At 36.8% G+C, this 16,753-nt stretch overlaps 1 protein-coding gene across 1 annotated transcript in view; it reads left to right on the top strand.

Moving 5' to 3' along the window:
* The window catches only part of LOC141506160 (serine/threonine-protein kinase 32A-like), a 105,664-nt gene that overhangs the window by 42,682 nt on the left and 46,229 nt on the right, over positions 1–16,753 (top strand). The window contains 1 exon segment of the mRNA XM_074212670.1: positions 3,123–3,160. Within this exon segment, the coding sequence (XP_074068771.1) occupies positions 3,123–3,160 (38 nt within the window).

Here is a 16,753-nt window from a genome sequence, read left to right as displayed (position 1 = left end):
AAATTCAGCTTTGTGGTAATGGTGTGCTAAAGCAATTTTCCCACCTGGCTGGATTGGTCTGACTGGTGAGAGGATATTAGACTAAGAGTGGGGAATGTTTCTTTGTATCCCTGGAACCTAGTTAGGTATGTAGTAGGTTTTTCGATTGACTAATTGATTAGTTATTTTCCCAACATTTTGCAACCATCAGTGTAGAAATGGGTGGGACCACAATGGACTGACTGAAAGCTATTTTCTATTTTATTTCCTTGTATGGGTCACCAAATGTCAAAAAACATTCATCACTAGGTGATCAGCTTCTTGGTAATGAGCCTTACTGAACTTGATTAAGTTGATTCTCATAAAGTCTGAGACTTGTCATGTATTATATGCAATCCTAATCTGTATCTTTCTTCATAGTCTCTAATAAAGTACCCTTCTACATCATAGGGCTTCAACAAATTATTTTGAATGAATGAATGATTCATTCCTCTCTTTTTGTTCAATCCATTCTAGCCTCAGCTAGCTTGCCAATTCAAGATTCATATTGCATTTCCCCGAAATCTTATTATTTAGACTTAAAACAAATATTATTTTCTTTGCAAGTTGTTCAATATTTTTTTAATATCTGAATGAGTTTCAAAGGAACAAAACAAAAGCCTCAACATGTTCCAGCAGGGGTTTCAATAATCAAAACTCTTTTTCATTTATTTTTTCCCAAGGTGCTTTAGCGGAAAAACAAAACTGCTATACTTTCTTCAATTTTATTCCCACAGGGTTAGATCTTAATCTTTGATCATTTTTGTACAGCTTGGAAGAAATAATTTCTCATTTTTATTATAAATCTTATCTCTTCATATTCAATATGAATAAGGGATATTGTTACTGATATAATTCATTTCTACTTTTCAAAACTCTTTATCAAAATGTCTTTAGTCTCAAAGCAAACAATGCTTTAAAATAGGTAATGATAAACTTTTGCCTTAACCCATGTGTCAACATGAGTCAATGAAAAACTTTTTCAGTTTTCTTCATTTGCCAAACCACTTTTGCACCCCTTCACTCTGGGTGAATAACCTTACTTCCTACTTTTCCAGAGGCATTTTACTGAGAAAGAAGGGACAGATCTCTTTCAAATCCATTGTCCTTTCTTTATTCCTATTTCCTTTGCTCTTCTTCAGGGCTTTATTATTTCTAAATTGTCTGGACTCCCACAATGGCCTCCTAACTGATCTTTTTACCTCCAGGCTTTTCCATGAATTCAGCCTTTATAATCTTGTCAGACAATTATGTTATTTCCTCACTAAAAGGTTTCCATGGCTCCCCAACCACCCTCTACATCAAGTTACAATCTAACCTAGAATGCAAAGCTTTCCACAATTTGGTTCCAGCCTCATTCTCTAGCCACACTGTTATTACTTGCTAGTCCTCTGAATGTTTATCTTTTTTTTCTTATTCTTTTAAATGAAGAATGAACAACTGGTAGGATCTGGAATGGACTTCAGTAGGCCCTTCTAGTCCAACTCCCACACCCTACATCCCATTTTACATAAGAAAACTTGAAGCTCAGAGAAGTTATTTGTTCAGTTGTGAATTTAAATTTAAGTTGTGAATTTAAAATCATTGGTCCAGAACTGGAAGGGACTTCAAAAGCCATCCCTTCATTTTATGAATGAGGAAACTGAGGTTCAAGGAAATGATTTAAACATGGTCACATGAGCAGAGAGCATTGGGATTGGGCTTTGAACCCACAGATGTTCAAGACTCAAATGGATAGAGCACTGGCCTTGGGGAGGAAGGATTCAAATCCAGCCCCAGACATTTGACTCTTACTAGTTGTGTGACCTTGGGCAAGTCATTTAACCCTGATTAACCCTTGCAACCAGGGCCATCTCCAGTCATCCTGATTCATATCTGGTCACTGGTTCCAAATGGCTATGGAGGAGAAAGTGAGACTGGTGACTTAGCATGGTACCCCCTCACTCAAATCTGATTCATATACTTGTCATGGCATCACTTCCCTGATGTGGACTTCGAAAGTGAAGGACAAACATTATTATAAGGAAGTTCTTCTAGCATTCCTCACAGTTTAATTCATGCCTGGGATGCTAATTCATGTTACCTCCTACAAGATTTCTGATTCTCCCAGTTCTTAATGTTCACATACACCAAAATGACTGTAGTTCTTTTGCATATATTACATTTTTTGTTTAACTTTTACTTTTAGTGTACATGGGGGCAGCTAGGTGGTGCAGTGAACAAAGCACTGGCCTTCTACTCAGGAGGACAGGAGTTTGAATGCAACTTCTGTACTTGCCACTTAATAACTATGTGACCTTGAGGCGGCTAGGTGACGCAGTGGATAGAGCACTGGCCCTGGAGTCAGTAGTACCTGAGTTCAAATCCGGCCTCAAACGCTTACTAATTACCTAGCTGTGTGGCCTTGGGCAAGCCATTTAACCCCACAGCCTTGCAAAAAAGAAAAAATAACTATGTGACCTTGAGCAAGTCACCTAACTTCATTGCCTTGCAAACAAAACCAAAACCAAAATAAACTAAGAAAATAAGTAAAGAATGACTATACTTTTTCAACCCCGACATGGTGCTGATACTAAACTGGGAAGAGTCAGAACGGAGAAAAAAAAATTGTAGACTGGATGAATCATTTTCTTCATTAGATATGGAAGAGTCAGGTTCCCTTCTATGGATTAAAACCTCACAGGAATGCTTAGACTAAGATATTGGGTAAAAGAAATAGCCTCAAATCTTATTTTCAACCTTAAATGGAATAGATTTTGTTAAACAGACGCTGGCACATGACACTCTTTGGGGACACAGAAAGGAAAATTAAATAAATACACTTCCTCCATGGCCTTAAATAAAGTTGACTAAGTTGGGGGGTTTTTTTGGGGGGAGGGGTATTGCCTGTTTTCCAGGATCAGTGAGTTGAATGAAGGGTGTTGGTGGGGGGGGACGACAGTATGAGAATTTATTCATTGTCACCACTTCTCCTTCAGAACACAATAATGCTCCTGTGAACCTTTGTCTTTATCCTTAAGATGCATCATGCTGAAGACCTTGGTTCCTAATGTTTATTTTTGATTGTTGATTTTTTAATGAAACTTTCTGTTTTCCATTTCTAGAGACATGAAGCCTGACAACATTTTACTTGATGAACATGGTGAGTAGTATTCTGTGCACACATGAGCAGACTAGACACTGATCTCTTTTCTCAATTAATGGAAAGGTCTTACTGGTATAAAGAGAGGGACATACATACAAAAGAGATTTATTTATCCAATAGATTTATAGCTGGCAGAGAGCATTATGGTTATCCAGTACATTCCCTTAGATCTCCTTTTACAGATGAGGAAACTGAGGCCCAAAGAGATTAAGTGACTTGTCCAAAGTTATACAAATAACCTAACAGAATTGGGATTACAACCACATATTCTTCTTCAAGAGGCGATCCTCTTCCCAAAGTATTATACTGCCTCTTGATAGGGTGCATTTAGAAAAATGTGGTAATGAACTTTGATTTATAATACATTCGCCATGTTGGTAATTTAGCAAATGATGAAATTATGGCTAGACATTTTCATAACAGTTCTCTTGGACCCTTTATGATGCTCCCTAAAATTCCTTGGATTTTTTTTTTGTAGCTTAGAGCCCACTTCTATGTGTATGGCCCTGTGGGCTGTGTGTACAATTAAAGATTCTGACAATAATTACAAGGTCACTAGATGAAGGAGTTTGCAATCTTCAAGTTTCCTTAATCGTTTAAAACATGATAGGATTTTGTAATAGAGATGAAACTCCAAAGGGAGATACGTTATTCTTTGATTTATTTATCTGAGTCTCAAGCTGGATTTGCCAGATAACACCTGAGCTTAGAGAACTGAATATCAGTTTTTAATATGAACTCTAATTTCAAAGCATAGGATAATCATTTATTTATGGCCTATTTGAAAAAGGTATTTTTTTTCTTCTTCCAAATTGATTTCCTCCCCCTTCTCTTTCTCTCACTTCCTTGTACATGTCCCCCCCCTTTGGAAAAGACATCAGAGGTCACCAAGTCCAACCCTTCATTTTACAAATAAGAAAACTGAAACCCAGAGAGATTCAGTTGACTTGCCCAGAGACATAACTAATAAGTAGAGATGGGACTTGAACCCAGTTCTTGATTTTAATCCCAGTATACTATCTACTAAACTGTGCTGGAATGCACTCACCAATCATAATGAAAGAATGAAAAAAGGGAGACAACATATAGTGGAGTTTCAGCTTGGGTGGATGGAAAGTTTCCAGAAGCTCTTTGAATGTAAGGGGCAAGACAAAGGGTAATTTCTTCTTTAATTTCAATCCATTGATTAAAAAACCATTTTCATGGTACAGTGAGCTCAAATCTAGTCTCAGAGATTTACTAACTGTATATTCTTGGGTTTGTCATTTAACCTCTGATTGCCTCAGTTTCCCTAACTATATATAAAGTGATGATAATAATAGCACCTACTTCCAGGATTGTTGTGAGAATCAAATGAGATAATATTTGTAAAGCACTTAGTATGGTACCTGGCACATAACAGGTGCTTTTTTACATGCTTGTTTCTTTTTTTCCTATTTCTAATATTGAGCCATTTGATGGAACCAGGGAGTTTGGCACCAAGAACTTTCTTTTCTGGGTCAATACCTGTGGCCACTGAGGAGATGGGGGCTGCACCACCAGAAGAGGCAATTGCCAATTCTCATCTCCCCAAGAGTTGCTTTGCCTGGATGGTGGCAGTGGGGCCAGAGAGGAAGCAGGGACACTTATACATCGCAGAGAGGAAGGAGTAGTATTGTCCTTTCCAAAGCTCTTGGACTTGTGCAATCAGGGTGGATGGTGGCAGGGCTGTTGGGTTTCTTCTCCTCAGAGTAATCGAAACATACCTTATATAAGCATATCCCTTTATACTTTTGAAAGTAACTTCACAAATAAGAGAGGTTAACTCCTTGACTTCTTGCAGCCTAATAATGTAAGCAAAGATCATTAGTCCTACCCTATGGAATTGGAAATTGAGACCCAGAAATGTTGAATGACTTGTCCAAGATAATACAGCTAAAAGGTAGTAGAGCTGGAACTGGAACCCATGGCTCCTAATTCCCATTCCAATTGTTTTGCCACTGTGCTCCCACCACTTCCCCAAATAGTGGCCATTCATCTAGTCTTCATTTGTGAAAACTTTAGAATTAATTTATTTTTTACCCAGGATCATGCCAAATGTTAACACAGTTTTGGGATCCATGCCTTGGTTAATTTTTTTTCTTACCATAAATCTTAGGGTATTTTTGCTATTATCTCTCACTCTGTAGGCTTCTTGACTGTCCTTATGGTGGGCTAGAAAGAGAAAGGCTGAAGGGACAAGTTAAGCACCTTTTCCAAGTTCAGCTATTTCTTTCTTTCCCAAACACTGGCAGTAACACATTAATGTCTACTCTGAGAGAGCTGAATTATGCATGTTGGTTCTCTCCCCTTGGGAAGGAACCTTCAAATCGCTGATTTTTCTTACATTTTTTGGCTGTATCCAAGCCAGTTTCATATCAAGATATACTCGGTGAAGACTGTCCACTGTTCTCCCCATAAATTATTTGCTTAATTCTTGTAGATAGCCAAAGTGTGAACCCATTCAATTCTGCTAAGCCCATGGTACCTCTGGAAAAATACATTTTCAATATGCCTTTTCCTCCTAGAGTTCAGGAAGGTTAAAAATAAGAGGCAAGCAATGGACTGAGAGAGAATCTTTATACAGACTTGGTTTTCAGAGTTCTGTGCTTATAGGAGATTATGCTCTTGCACATTCAGAACTTTGCTTTTATAGGAGAAATACAAATAACATGAACAGCCTTTCATAAATGGCATTTTTATTATAAAAGTATATAATAGAAAAATACATATATCATATTTACATATGATATAAGATACACTATATTTATTTACATATGGGAATGTGTGTGTCTGTTGGGGGAGGGGAATCAGAATCAGTGCAGATTAATTTCTATTCCCTATACCTTTCCCAGTTATTAAGTCAATAATTGATCATAGGATCATAGATTTAGAACTGGAAGGGACCCAGTGATTGTGCTCAGGTCTCTACCACTATTAATGCCTCCCTCCCCAAATTATATTGTATTTATTTTGTAAATACATTTTTATATTTTGTGAATATATTTTATATGTAAATACATTTTTATGTAGTTATTGTTCTCTCTCCCCTTATAGTGAAAGCTTTCCAAGGACACAGACTGTTTAATTTGTATTACTGTATTGTCAGTCTCTAGTGTAGTGCCTGACACTCAGGGCTTAATGAATGTGCAATTGATGCTAAGAAAGGGGGAAAAAAGAAAGAAAGAATTTCTTAGGTCTGACAGGTCAAAAAAGGACAAAGTCAGGATTAAATCCTAGGTCTCCTGGCTCCCAGCTCAATGATTTTTCTCAATGAAACCTAGGAATTCAAGGTAAATTCACAGCTAGATAAAAATGCACAAATAATTATAACAAACCCTTTATTTGTATAGCCCTTTAAATTTTTTAAAGTATCTTCACAAATAAGATTTATTTTCTTATTTGATCATCACAACCTTATAAGGTAGAAGGAATTTCTAATTCCAATTTACAGAGGAGAAAAGTGAGGCCCAGCAAGATGAATGATTTGCCAACTATGATGATGATGTTTGTCCTTCATTTTCAAAGAAAACCATGATCTCAGGGAGATGATGCCATGACAAACACATGAATTGGATTTGATTGGGAGGTGCTATGCCAAATAACTAGCCTCACTTTCTCCTCCGGAGCCATCTGGGTCCAGTGGCCAGATATGAATCAGGAGGACTGGACATGGTCCTGGATATGTGACTAACCATATGAGTCCTAACTATAAGTGACTTACCCAAGGTCACATAGCTAGTAAGGGTCTGAAGTCAAATTTGAACTCAGGTCCTCTTGACTTCAGGATTGGTACTCTACCCACTGACCATGTAGCTGGTATGTCTAAAGGTATATACATGTGTGCTGCACACACGCAACATATATGTACACACATAACCTGCATGTGTGTGCATGTGTACATACATGGTCTGTGTAAACATGTGTGTGCATGCATGCCTATATAATATATGTGTGCGAGTATGTGTATATTATATATGCATGTAAAAACTCATGTGTGTATATGAATATACAATATTTGTATATATTGTATATGTGTACATATTGTATATGTGTACATATATAATATATGTGTGTATATGCATATAATGGATATGTGCATGTAAAAACCTATAGTATATATATGCATGTATGTGCATGTGTATACATATATGTATATGTGTGTAAATATATAATATATGCATGCATACAAACATGTTTGTGCGCATATATAAATAATATATGTGTGTACATATATAGTATGCATGTGTGTATAATATGCGTACGTGTATACATACATAGTATATATGCGAGTCTACATATATAATATATATGCACATGTACATATATAATATAAATGTGCATGTGCACATATATATGCATGTAAAAACCTATATTGTGTGTACACATGCATGTGCATATGCATGTGCATATGTGTGTAGTATATGTGTATACACATATGTGTGCTTATATGTATATAAAATGTGTGTGCACACATGTATATAATATATGTGCATGCACATATATAATATATGTGCTTATAAAAACCTATAATAAATGTGTAACCTATAATAAATGTGTATACATATAATATATATATGTGTGTGTGCGTGCATATATAGCATTGTGTATACATATATAATATATATGCATGTATGCATATATAATATATATGCATGCATGCATATGTATGTATGCACTTGTAAAACCTATTATATACGTGCATAAAAACCTATAATGTATATATGCAGGTATACATGTGTGTGCACACATATACACATATTATATTGTACACATATACAGTGTGCGCACATGTGTGTAATATGTGTGCACATGTATTGCATAAACCGTGTGCGTATATGTCTGTAGTACATGTGTGTATGTTATATATGTTGTGTGTACATAGGCTTGCTGTATGCATTGTATAATGTGTTGTGCATATCATATGTGTATGTGCATGTATAATATGTATGTGTATATGATGTATGCATGCATGTGTATAGTCTATAGGTGTGTATGCATGTGTGTAATATAGGTGTGCATGAATACATATACAATATATTGCTGTATACCTATGTGTGCATGTATATGATGCATGCTGTGTGCACATGTGTGTGCACTTATACATATAATGTATACACACATTGTATTGTGTGCACATGCATGTATGATATGTGTGTTTGCAGCTGTGATGCATGTGTGTACATGTGGGCGCATGTATGGTGTGTTGCATGTGAACGCACATAATGTATGTGCACGTGTACACATATGTCTATGCCTGTGTATATACATTATGTATACTGTTCACCTATATAATGTGTGTTGTATGTGTACATGTAGTGTGTGTTCATGTGTACACATGTGTGTGCGCGTGTGTGATGTTGTGCTGTATAATTTGTGTAGGTGTGCTTGTGTGTACATGTGATGTGTGCATAAGCATGTGATGTACATGCATGTGTATGCACATCTATTGTGTTGCACATGCATGTGTGTGCACTATATTACATTTGTAGTATGTGTGTGGTTATAAGCATGTGAGTGAATTGTATAATATGTGCATGTGTCTATAACATGTGCACGCATGTGTGTATGTGGATGCATAGATACATGCATATTGGTGGCTAGGTTGCACAGTGAATAGAGTCAGGTCGACAGGAATTCAAATCCAACCTCAGGTGCTTGACAGTTAATAGTTGTGTGACCTTGATGAGTCACTTAACCCTGATTGCCTGACATGCAGGCCATCTCCAGGCCATTTCCTGATTTGTATGTGATCACTAGACCCAAATGGCTCCAGAGGAGAAATTGAGACTTATGTCTTAACACAGCATCCCCTTTATTTAAATCCAATTCACATGTTGTCATGGCAACACCTCCCTGATGTTGGGGTCTTCTTTGGAAATGAAGGACAAAACATTATGCTAACTATAAACACACACATACATACATATTACATTATAGTTATATAAATGTAATGCATAATATATATACACACACACACACACATATATATACGCCAACGTATACCAGAGTGACTGCTAGAATTTCTAAGCTGGAAGAAACCATAAAGACCGTCAAGCACAATCCTCTCATGTTACAGAGGAAGAAACTGAAACTTGGAGAAGTGACTATGTCACTATATAAATATCATTTGGCAGAGTCAGTGCAAAGCCTTGGTCTCTACCACATCCCTTCACCTCATTCTGCCATACCCTTGTCCGTCCCTCAGTCAGCAACTGATAACCAGTGTCCTGTTTTATCTTTCATGCTGTTTTAACAGTGCAGATGGCAGACAAGTAGAACAGGTGACCTTGAGCATTTTCTATGAAACCATACCTGAAACAAGACCTGAAAACAAGACTGTGCCTCAGATTCAAATCCATGTTTCTCCACAGGCAGGCCTGGGAAAGAGAGCCCTCAGTGAGCTGGTGTTTTGAAGCAGCTTTGGGTCTCTGACCATCTGCACCGTGAGGGGGCCAATAAGGGATGATTAGAAGACTAGAGTCTTCTTAGATCTTGGGTCCTAACTCTGTTACCTACTAGGAAAAATTACCTTGGGCAAATCATTCCCTCTTTCTTTGCTTGAAAGAGTTGTATCAAATGAATGTTAAAGGTCTTTCCAACTCCAAAATGCTTTGAGTATCAGCTTCTTTATCCACAAAGTGATAATACTATTACATAGCTTACCTTATGGGGGTTATTTGTTTTTGAAGATGAAATAAGAGGTTGTGTTTGAAAGCTGTACAAAAGTCTTAAGATGTAAGATCTTATTTTAAAAATAATAACAATATATTATGTTTGAAAATTAATGACAATGACCTGAACATGATCAATTTAAGAGTTAGACTAGTAGTAACCAATAAATTGGGTCTTTGGCGTCTCAATAACCAAAGACCCAAAGTTAGGGCTTATTGGCCTTCCCATGGTTTTGGGAAATATAAGAGAACAAAAAAACAAATTTTGGGTAGGTGGGAAAGATAATGCAGTTGGTTGCAGTGTTTACAGCGTCATGGAAGTTGGGACACAGAGGTAATAACAATCCCCATCTTCCCTCCTGTGACTAGGAAATATTCATTTTTTGAGTCCACCTACCTCATTTGGATATAGTGGACCACACTTCTTTGGTTAACAAACCATACATCCTTGAAGGATAGCTTGGTGTGGTGTAAACATAATAGGTCAGTTTCCCTGATGTCAAGCTGCCTCCTTCAGTGGTAACATATTTCCTTGACACAAGAATTGTAGTGATTCATAGGAGAAATGAATTTCTAAACTTAACTCCTTACAGGATAACTGAATTTCTGAACCAAGTTCAAAAATAAAGAATCATGACTTAGGCAGTTACAGGACAAAATCAATTAACTGTAAATAGGATCAATTTAAAGAAAGACAAGGAATCAATCTGATTATTCCAAAGAGTAATAGTAGCTAGCATTTATATAGTTTTAACATTTACAAGGAAAGCACTTTATATTTGTTCCCCACAACAACCCTGTAAGGTAGGTGGTAGAATTTTCCCCAATTTACAGGTGAGAAAAATAAGACTTGTCCTGGGTCACATAGTTGTAAACTTCTAAGACAAGGATTTGAACTCATATCTTTTTGATTCTAAGTCCCATGCCCTATCCTATCACCTAATGAGACTTTTCTTTAAACACAATAGACATTTTGAAATGTTGAAGATATGTTAGGCAAGGGGTAACATAATAGAGACTTCAAGTCAAGAAGACCAGGGTTCAAATCCCTTCTCCTAAAATTTCTATAGGTCCCTGAACAAGACTCTTTGTCTCAGTTACCTCATTTGTAAAAATGAAGGTCCTGGATTCAATGGCTTCTAAGGCCCCTTCCAACTCCAAATCCATGGCCCCCAAAGGATTTGCTAGTGGAATAAAATACCTGTTTTCAAATAAGCTTAAAATGCAACTGCTATGACCCTCCCTCCTTTCTTTGAATTCTGTCTCCTTGCTCCTTCTGCTGCCAAGCCATATCCAGAGCAGTCCTTCCTGGTTGCCTTGCCCTATTACCTATCCACCTGAACTCACATGAAAGAGCTAGAGGTGATGGAAATTAAGGAATTGGTTCTCAAATATTTTCATCAAAATAATAGTGAAAAGGGGCTAATTATCCTGCTCATTTATTACCCAATCAAGAAAAAATTGGGGGGTTTTGACCAAGTTATGGTTTATGAGTGTTTTCCATTAAAGAGCAGCATAACATAGTAAGATGAATATTGGATTGGAATTCAAGGACCCAGTTCACCACATCCTGTGTGACTTGGGGGAAATCATTTTACCTCTCTGATCCTCACTTTCCTCTTCTATAAAATGAAGGCACTGCACTAGATGACTTCTAAGGTCCCTCCCAGCTCTAAATCTACATTGATGTGGATGAAACTGCCACAAGTTTACATCAGTCTTTACTCCTCAATTCTTTCTATTTATGTCCTCTCATAGATTCTTCATGAAATCTCTCCAATTAATAGAGCCCTTCCTCCATGCCTTTCTGTTTTGTGGATATCAGTGCAGACCTGTAGACTATATTATTCTTTACTCTTGCTCCTTGAACAGCCCTTTCCAACCATATTTCCTTAATGACATTCCTTACACTACTTGCATGTTGATCACCATTGGAAATGTGCTGTAGTTTACATGTGGTGTCCCTGTGCATCCCTATTATACATTGCCCTTTGGGTCACCAACAATTTGATTCTTAGGAGATTGTATTGTCCCAGTATTTATCACCATCTGGAATCATCAGAAGAGAGGAGTTTTGTGTTGGAAAGCTGCTTGGAATTATTCAAAGCTCTATGTAGTTTCCCAAATAAGATGCAGCTTGCCCTTTTCCTCCTATCCAATTTTAGGCCCAATTTTATCCCTCTTCATTCCCTATCCCAGCTATAAGTTTTTTTGTTCTAATTTAATAGCCTGACCATCCAGCTGCATGTTATACTCTGAGCAATTTTACCATGACTTGTATCAGACCATGGGCCACCTGGGGATGCCTAATGACTTTCACTTGAGTCCCAGAAAAGGGATGTCATTTCTGTGGTGGACTGGAAAGAGGACCAGTTTAGATTCAGAAAACCAGGGTTGAAGTCTTGTTTATCCCACTTAATAGTTATGTGACTTGTCAATACTTTTACTCATTCTTAGTTTCCTCATTCTGTAATCATCCATTTGGTTGTGCCTGCAGGATGATTTCTTTTGAGTTATAGATCAGAGGCATTTATAGCAAAGGGAATAGAGAGCTCACTTCAGTCAGAAGATCTGAGTTCAATACTGTATTTGATTTTAGATTTGTGATCCTGCCAATTTACTTAACTTCTCTGTGCACACACATAATTCTCTAAGACTACAAGTTATAGAGAAAATACTGATGTCTTGAAAGAAGAAATTCTTTACTCATAGATCCCTAACTTGTTAAAAGCATAGGCCTAGTCAAAAAAATACAAAAATCATGAATTTCTATTGTTCAGGGACTTGGTACAAATCAGCAAGACATCATTCACTAATTGTAGCCTAAATAATATAAACTAAAAACCTTAGGAAACTAATATGGTGGCTATTTGTTAAAAATCAATCAATAAACAATCATTTATATAATACTTACTATATGTCAGATACCATATTTTAAAGTTTAGTGACTCTTTTGTAATTTTTCAAATATATATTCAAACCTGCAGAAGAAAACTGTTTTTAAGATGATACATTTTACCATGACTTCTATCAGGCCTTGGGCTACCTGGGGATGCTTGATGACTCTTATTTTGGGAACCAATGCAATGTTCCAGATAAGAGGTATCAATTCTGTGTAGTGAACTGGAAGGAGGACCAATTTAGATTCAGAAAACCTGGTTTGAAGTCTTATTTATTTCACTTAATGGCTATGTGATCTGACTTATCAATTTTTTTCTCATCCTCAGTTTTCTCATTCTGTAATCTATAAAATGATCCCTTCAACACTGTTATGTGATACTGTAATTCTGTAATCCCATTTTATCCTCTTGAGAAGATGGATAGGACTTTAGCTAAGCCCCCTAACTCTTCTAGGTCCCATTTTCTTATGGAATAGGACCACTATCTCACTCATATTTCTTCTTTCCCTCCAAGGAAGGTTTGGGAAGGCCATTTGAATGAGACTACAAGAACTGACAATGAAATAATATTTCACCCTAGTTCATACTTCAGCATATTTGTTATATAATTGGTCTGTGTATCCTTTCTACCAGTGCGTGAAATATTCCTTTGATATTTAGTTAGTGAGACAAAAACAATCCATTTCCTAGTGGTTAGCCCTCTGGTGATGAGTCTCTTGGGATTTAACTAGTCAGGTCCTCCTCAGATAACAGACAAAGCATCTGCCAGGGTCCAGACTCCAAGGCTTGCTAGAGAAGCCAGACTGAGCTCCCTCCATTGCAATAACTTCTAAGAAAAAGCATTGTTTCTGGGTCACTATGAGGTATCAGAGAAAAATTTATACTATAGCAATAATCCTGGAGTCTAAGACTGATAGATGGAAGGGACCTTTAAGGTAATCCCTTCAATCAAAGATCAATTGATCAGTAAATCATAAGTATTGGGAATACAAAGAAAGATTTATGCTATCTTTTTTATATATCTTCTGGTAGTATAACCTCCTTTTATAGGTGAGGAAACTGAGGCTCACAGAAACTAAGTGACTTGTCCAGGATCTCTCTCTGCTAGTAAGTGTCCAATTTAGTTTTATTCATCTTCGTTTTAAAAATGTAACCACATGTCCTATCTGTTGTCTTCACAAAATAAAATAAATAATTAATGCCATATTGGGAAAAGCAATGAGATTTACCTGGAATAGAATCTTCAGAACCCTTAAGGAGAGAAGACAATGATGTTTGACATGTGCAATTTGAACTGCCCTAAAGCAAAACAATCGGTTTTTTTTTCCTCTTATTTGAGGACAAAGCATTGAATTCAGGTCTTCTTGACTCTAAAGTCCATAGTCTTATTCATGATACTACACTGCCTCTCTTCCTATATTCCATCCCCAACTTTCATTTGAGGAAAGTGAAACCCAGAGTGATAGGGCCAGTTATAGGAGGCAGAACGAAGTTTTAAACCCAGGTTCTCTGACTACAAATACAGCATTCCTTCCAGTGCACAATAATAACTGAGATCATACTGATATATTTAAATTACTATTTACAGCACTGGGTGGTGCAGTGGATAGACCTCTGGGTCTGGAGTTAAGAAGACTCCTATTCCTGAGTTCAAATCTGGCCTCAGAGACATAATATCTGTGTGATCCTGGGCAAGTCATTTAACTCTCTTTGCCTCAGTTTCTTTAGCTGTCAAATAAGCTGGAGAAGGCAATGGCAAACCACTCCCACATCTTTGCTAGGGGAAACTTCAAATGGGGTTACAAAGAATCGAACACAACAGAAAAATGATTGAACAAAATTATAGCACAGAATTATAAGTTTTAAAATGTGAGCAAGGTCCTGGAACCTCATTGTAAAATTTTCAATGGGAGTATTTACACCTTGAAAATCAGCAAAAGCTACAAATTAAGACTTCATTTACTGTTTTAAAGTTGATAGAGCACCAGCCCTGGAGTTGGAAGGACCAGTATTCAAATCTGTCCTCAGATACTTAATAATTACCTAGCTGTGTGACATTGGGCAAACCAACCCCATTGCCTTACAAAAAACAAAAAGTTGATTGTCCAAAGTTTAGAAAATAATGGAGAAACTGTTAATAATTCAGATTTAAATCTAAAAGTATATGAGGAGTTCACTTTTATTTTAGATCCATTTTGTACATTTGCCCATATACTCCTGCTTAGGGAGCAACTCATCTACCTGATAGTTCAGAGAAAAACATTTCAGATGTTGGATACAATTTAGGTTTTTTTGTTTGTTTTTGAGGTGAGGTTTTTCAAAGCAATGGGGTTAAGTGGCTTGCCCAAGGTCACACAGCTAGGTAATTATTAAGTGTCTGAGGTTGTATTTGAACTCAGGTACTCCAGGGCCAGTGCTCTCTCCACTGCACCACCTAACCACCCCTCAGAATTTAGTTTTATTCTTACTCCTTTTAAAAATATAACCTCTTATCCTATCTGTTGTCTTCACAAAATAAAATCAATAATGAATGCCGTAGTGGGAGAAGCAATGAGATTTACCTGGAATAGAATCTTCAGAACCCTTAAGGAGAGAAGACAATGATGTTTGACATGTGCAATTTAAACTGCCATAAAGCAAAACAATCAGTTTTTTTCTCTTATTTGAGGACAAAGCATTGAAACTAACATGGACAAATAAAAATGTCAAGGAGTTGAGGTCTTCTGAATAAGTCATCATTTCCTGATATGATAACAGAGTCTAAGATTTCTCTCTCAGTTTAAGCTAATATCACCTTTTCCCTTTGATTGTTACAAGTTTGATTCTGTAGCTGTTAGAACAAAGGGGTCAAAGAAGACTGGACTCATTATAGTAGGATGTCCAGCTTTGATGGTAAAATTTCTCTTTTGGGACTTTTGAGCACAGATCCGTTGTTTTTTTTTTGAATCAGTGTAGGAAAAAGCTGGAGAGAAAATTCTTCCAGTGAAGATTACCAGTTTATAGTCTTAGAGAATAATTTGAGGGCATCGGGAGGTTAAGAGACTTGTCTGGTGTCACACAGAAGTAGGACTTCAACTCACTTCCTCCTGATTTCCAGACCATCTTTCTGCTGACTTTGCCATGATGCTTCCGTGTCTCAAATATTCCTTCAAAACCTGAAAAAGAAAAGTACAATGAAGCTGAAAAAAGGGAGAAAAACAAAAGTAGTAATTTTTTTTTAACAAGAAGACACATTTCTTAGCCAATGTTACTTTTATGGTTTGAAAACCAGACTCTGTTAAGAAGTAAAACCAGGCAGTAAATAACATTTACTTCTCTCCTTTATCCCCTCCCCACTCTTCTCAACTAGTAACTTATCTGATGTAAATAATGTTGATTAATAGGTTGATAATGGGGGTGGCTAGGTGGTGTAGTGGATAAAGCACCAGCCCTGGAGTCAGGAGTACCTGAGTTCAAATCCAGTCTCAGACACTTAATAATTACCTAGCTGTGTGGCCTTGGGCAAGCCATTTAACCCCGTTTACCTTGCAAAAACCTAAAAAAAAATAGGTTGATAATGAATGGATTGAAAAAACTTAATAAGAGGAATTAGATTTGTTTTACTTGATCCTGGAAGGCAGAGCTAGGGTCAATGAGTAGAAGCCACTGGGAGGCTGATTTCAGTTCAACATTTGAAATAGATATATTTTTCCAAATATGATAGATTACTTTAGTTGATAGAGATTCCCCTAAATGAATATTTCAAACAAAAGCTAGATGGCAATCAATAAATATTTATTAAGTAACTACTTTGTGCCAATTTACTCTGCTTAGCACCATAGGATATGGGGATGAAACGAAAAGAATTCCTACCCTCAAGGAGTTTACAATTTCTCAGGTGAAAGCATATGCATCCTTATTAGTATAACCCTTTTTCACAGTATCTCTCACAAAAACTACAGATATTGTAAATATAGTTAAGGTAGCTTTGAGATTGAACTAGAATGATGAAAAAAGCT

Source organism: Macrotis lagotis, chromosome 1 (genome assembly GCF_037893015.1).
Source record: "Macrotis lagotis isolate mMagLag1 chromosome 1, bilby.v1.9.chrom.fasta, whole genome shotgun sequence".
Taxonomy (NCBI): Eukaryota; Metazoa; Chordata; class Mammalia; order Peramelemorphia; family Peramelidae; genus Macrotis; species Macrotis lagotis.
Note: the sequence above shows the minus strand (reverse complement) of the source record. Positions and strands in the feature narration are given on the sequence as shown.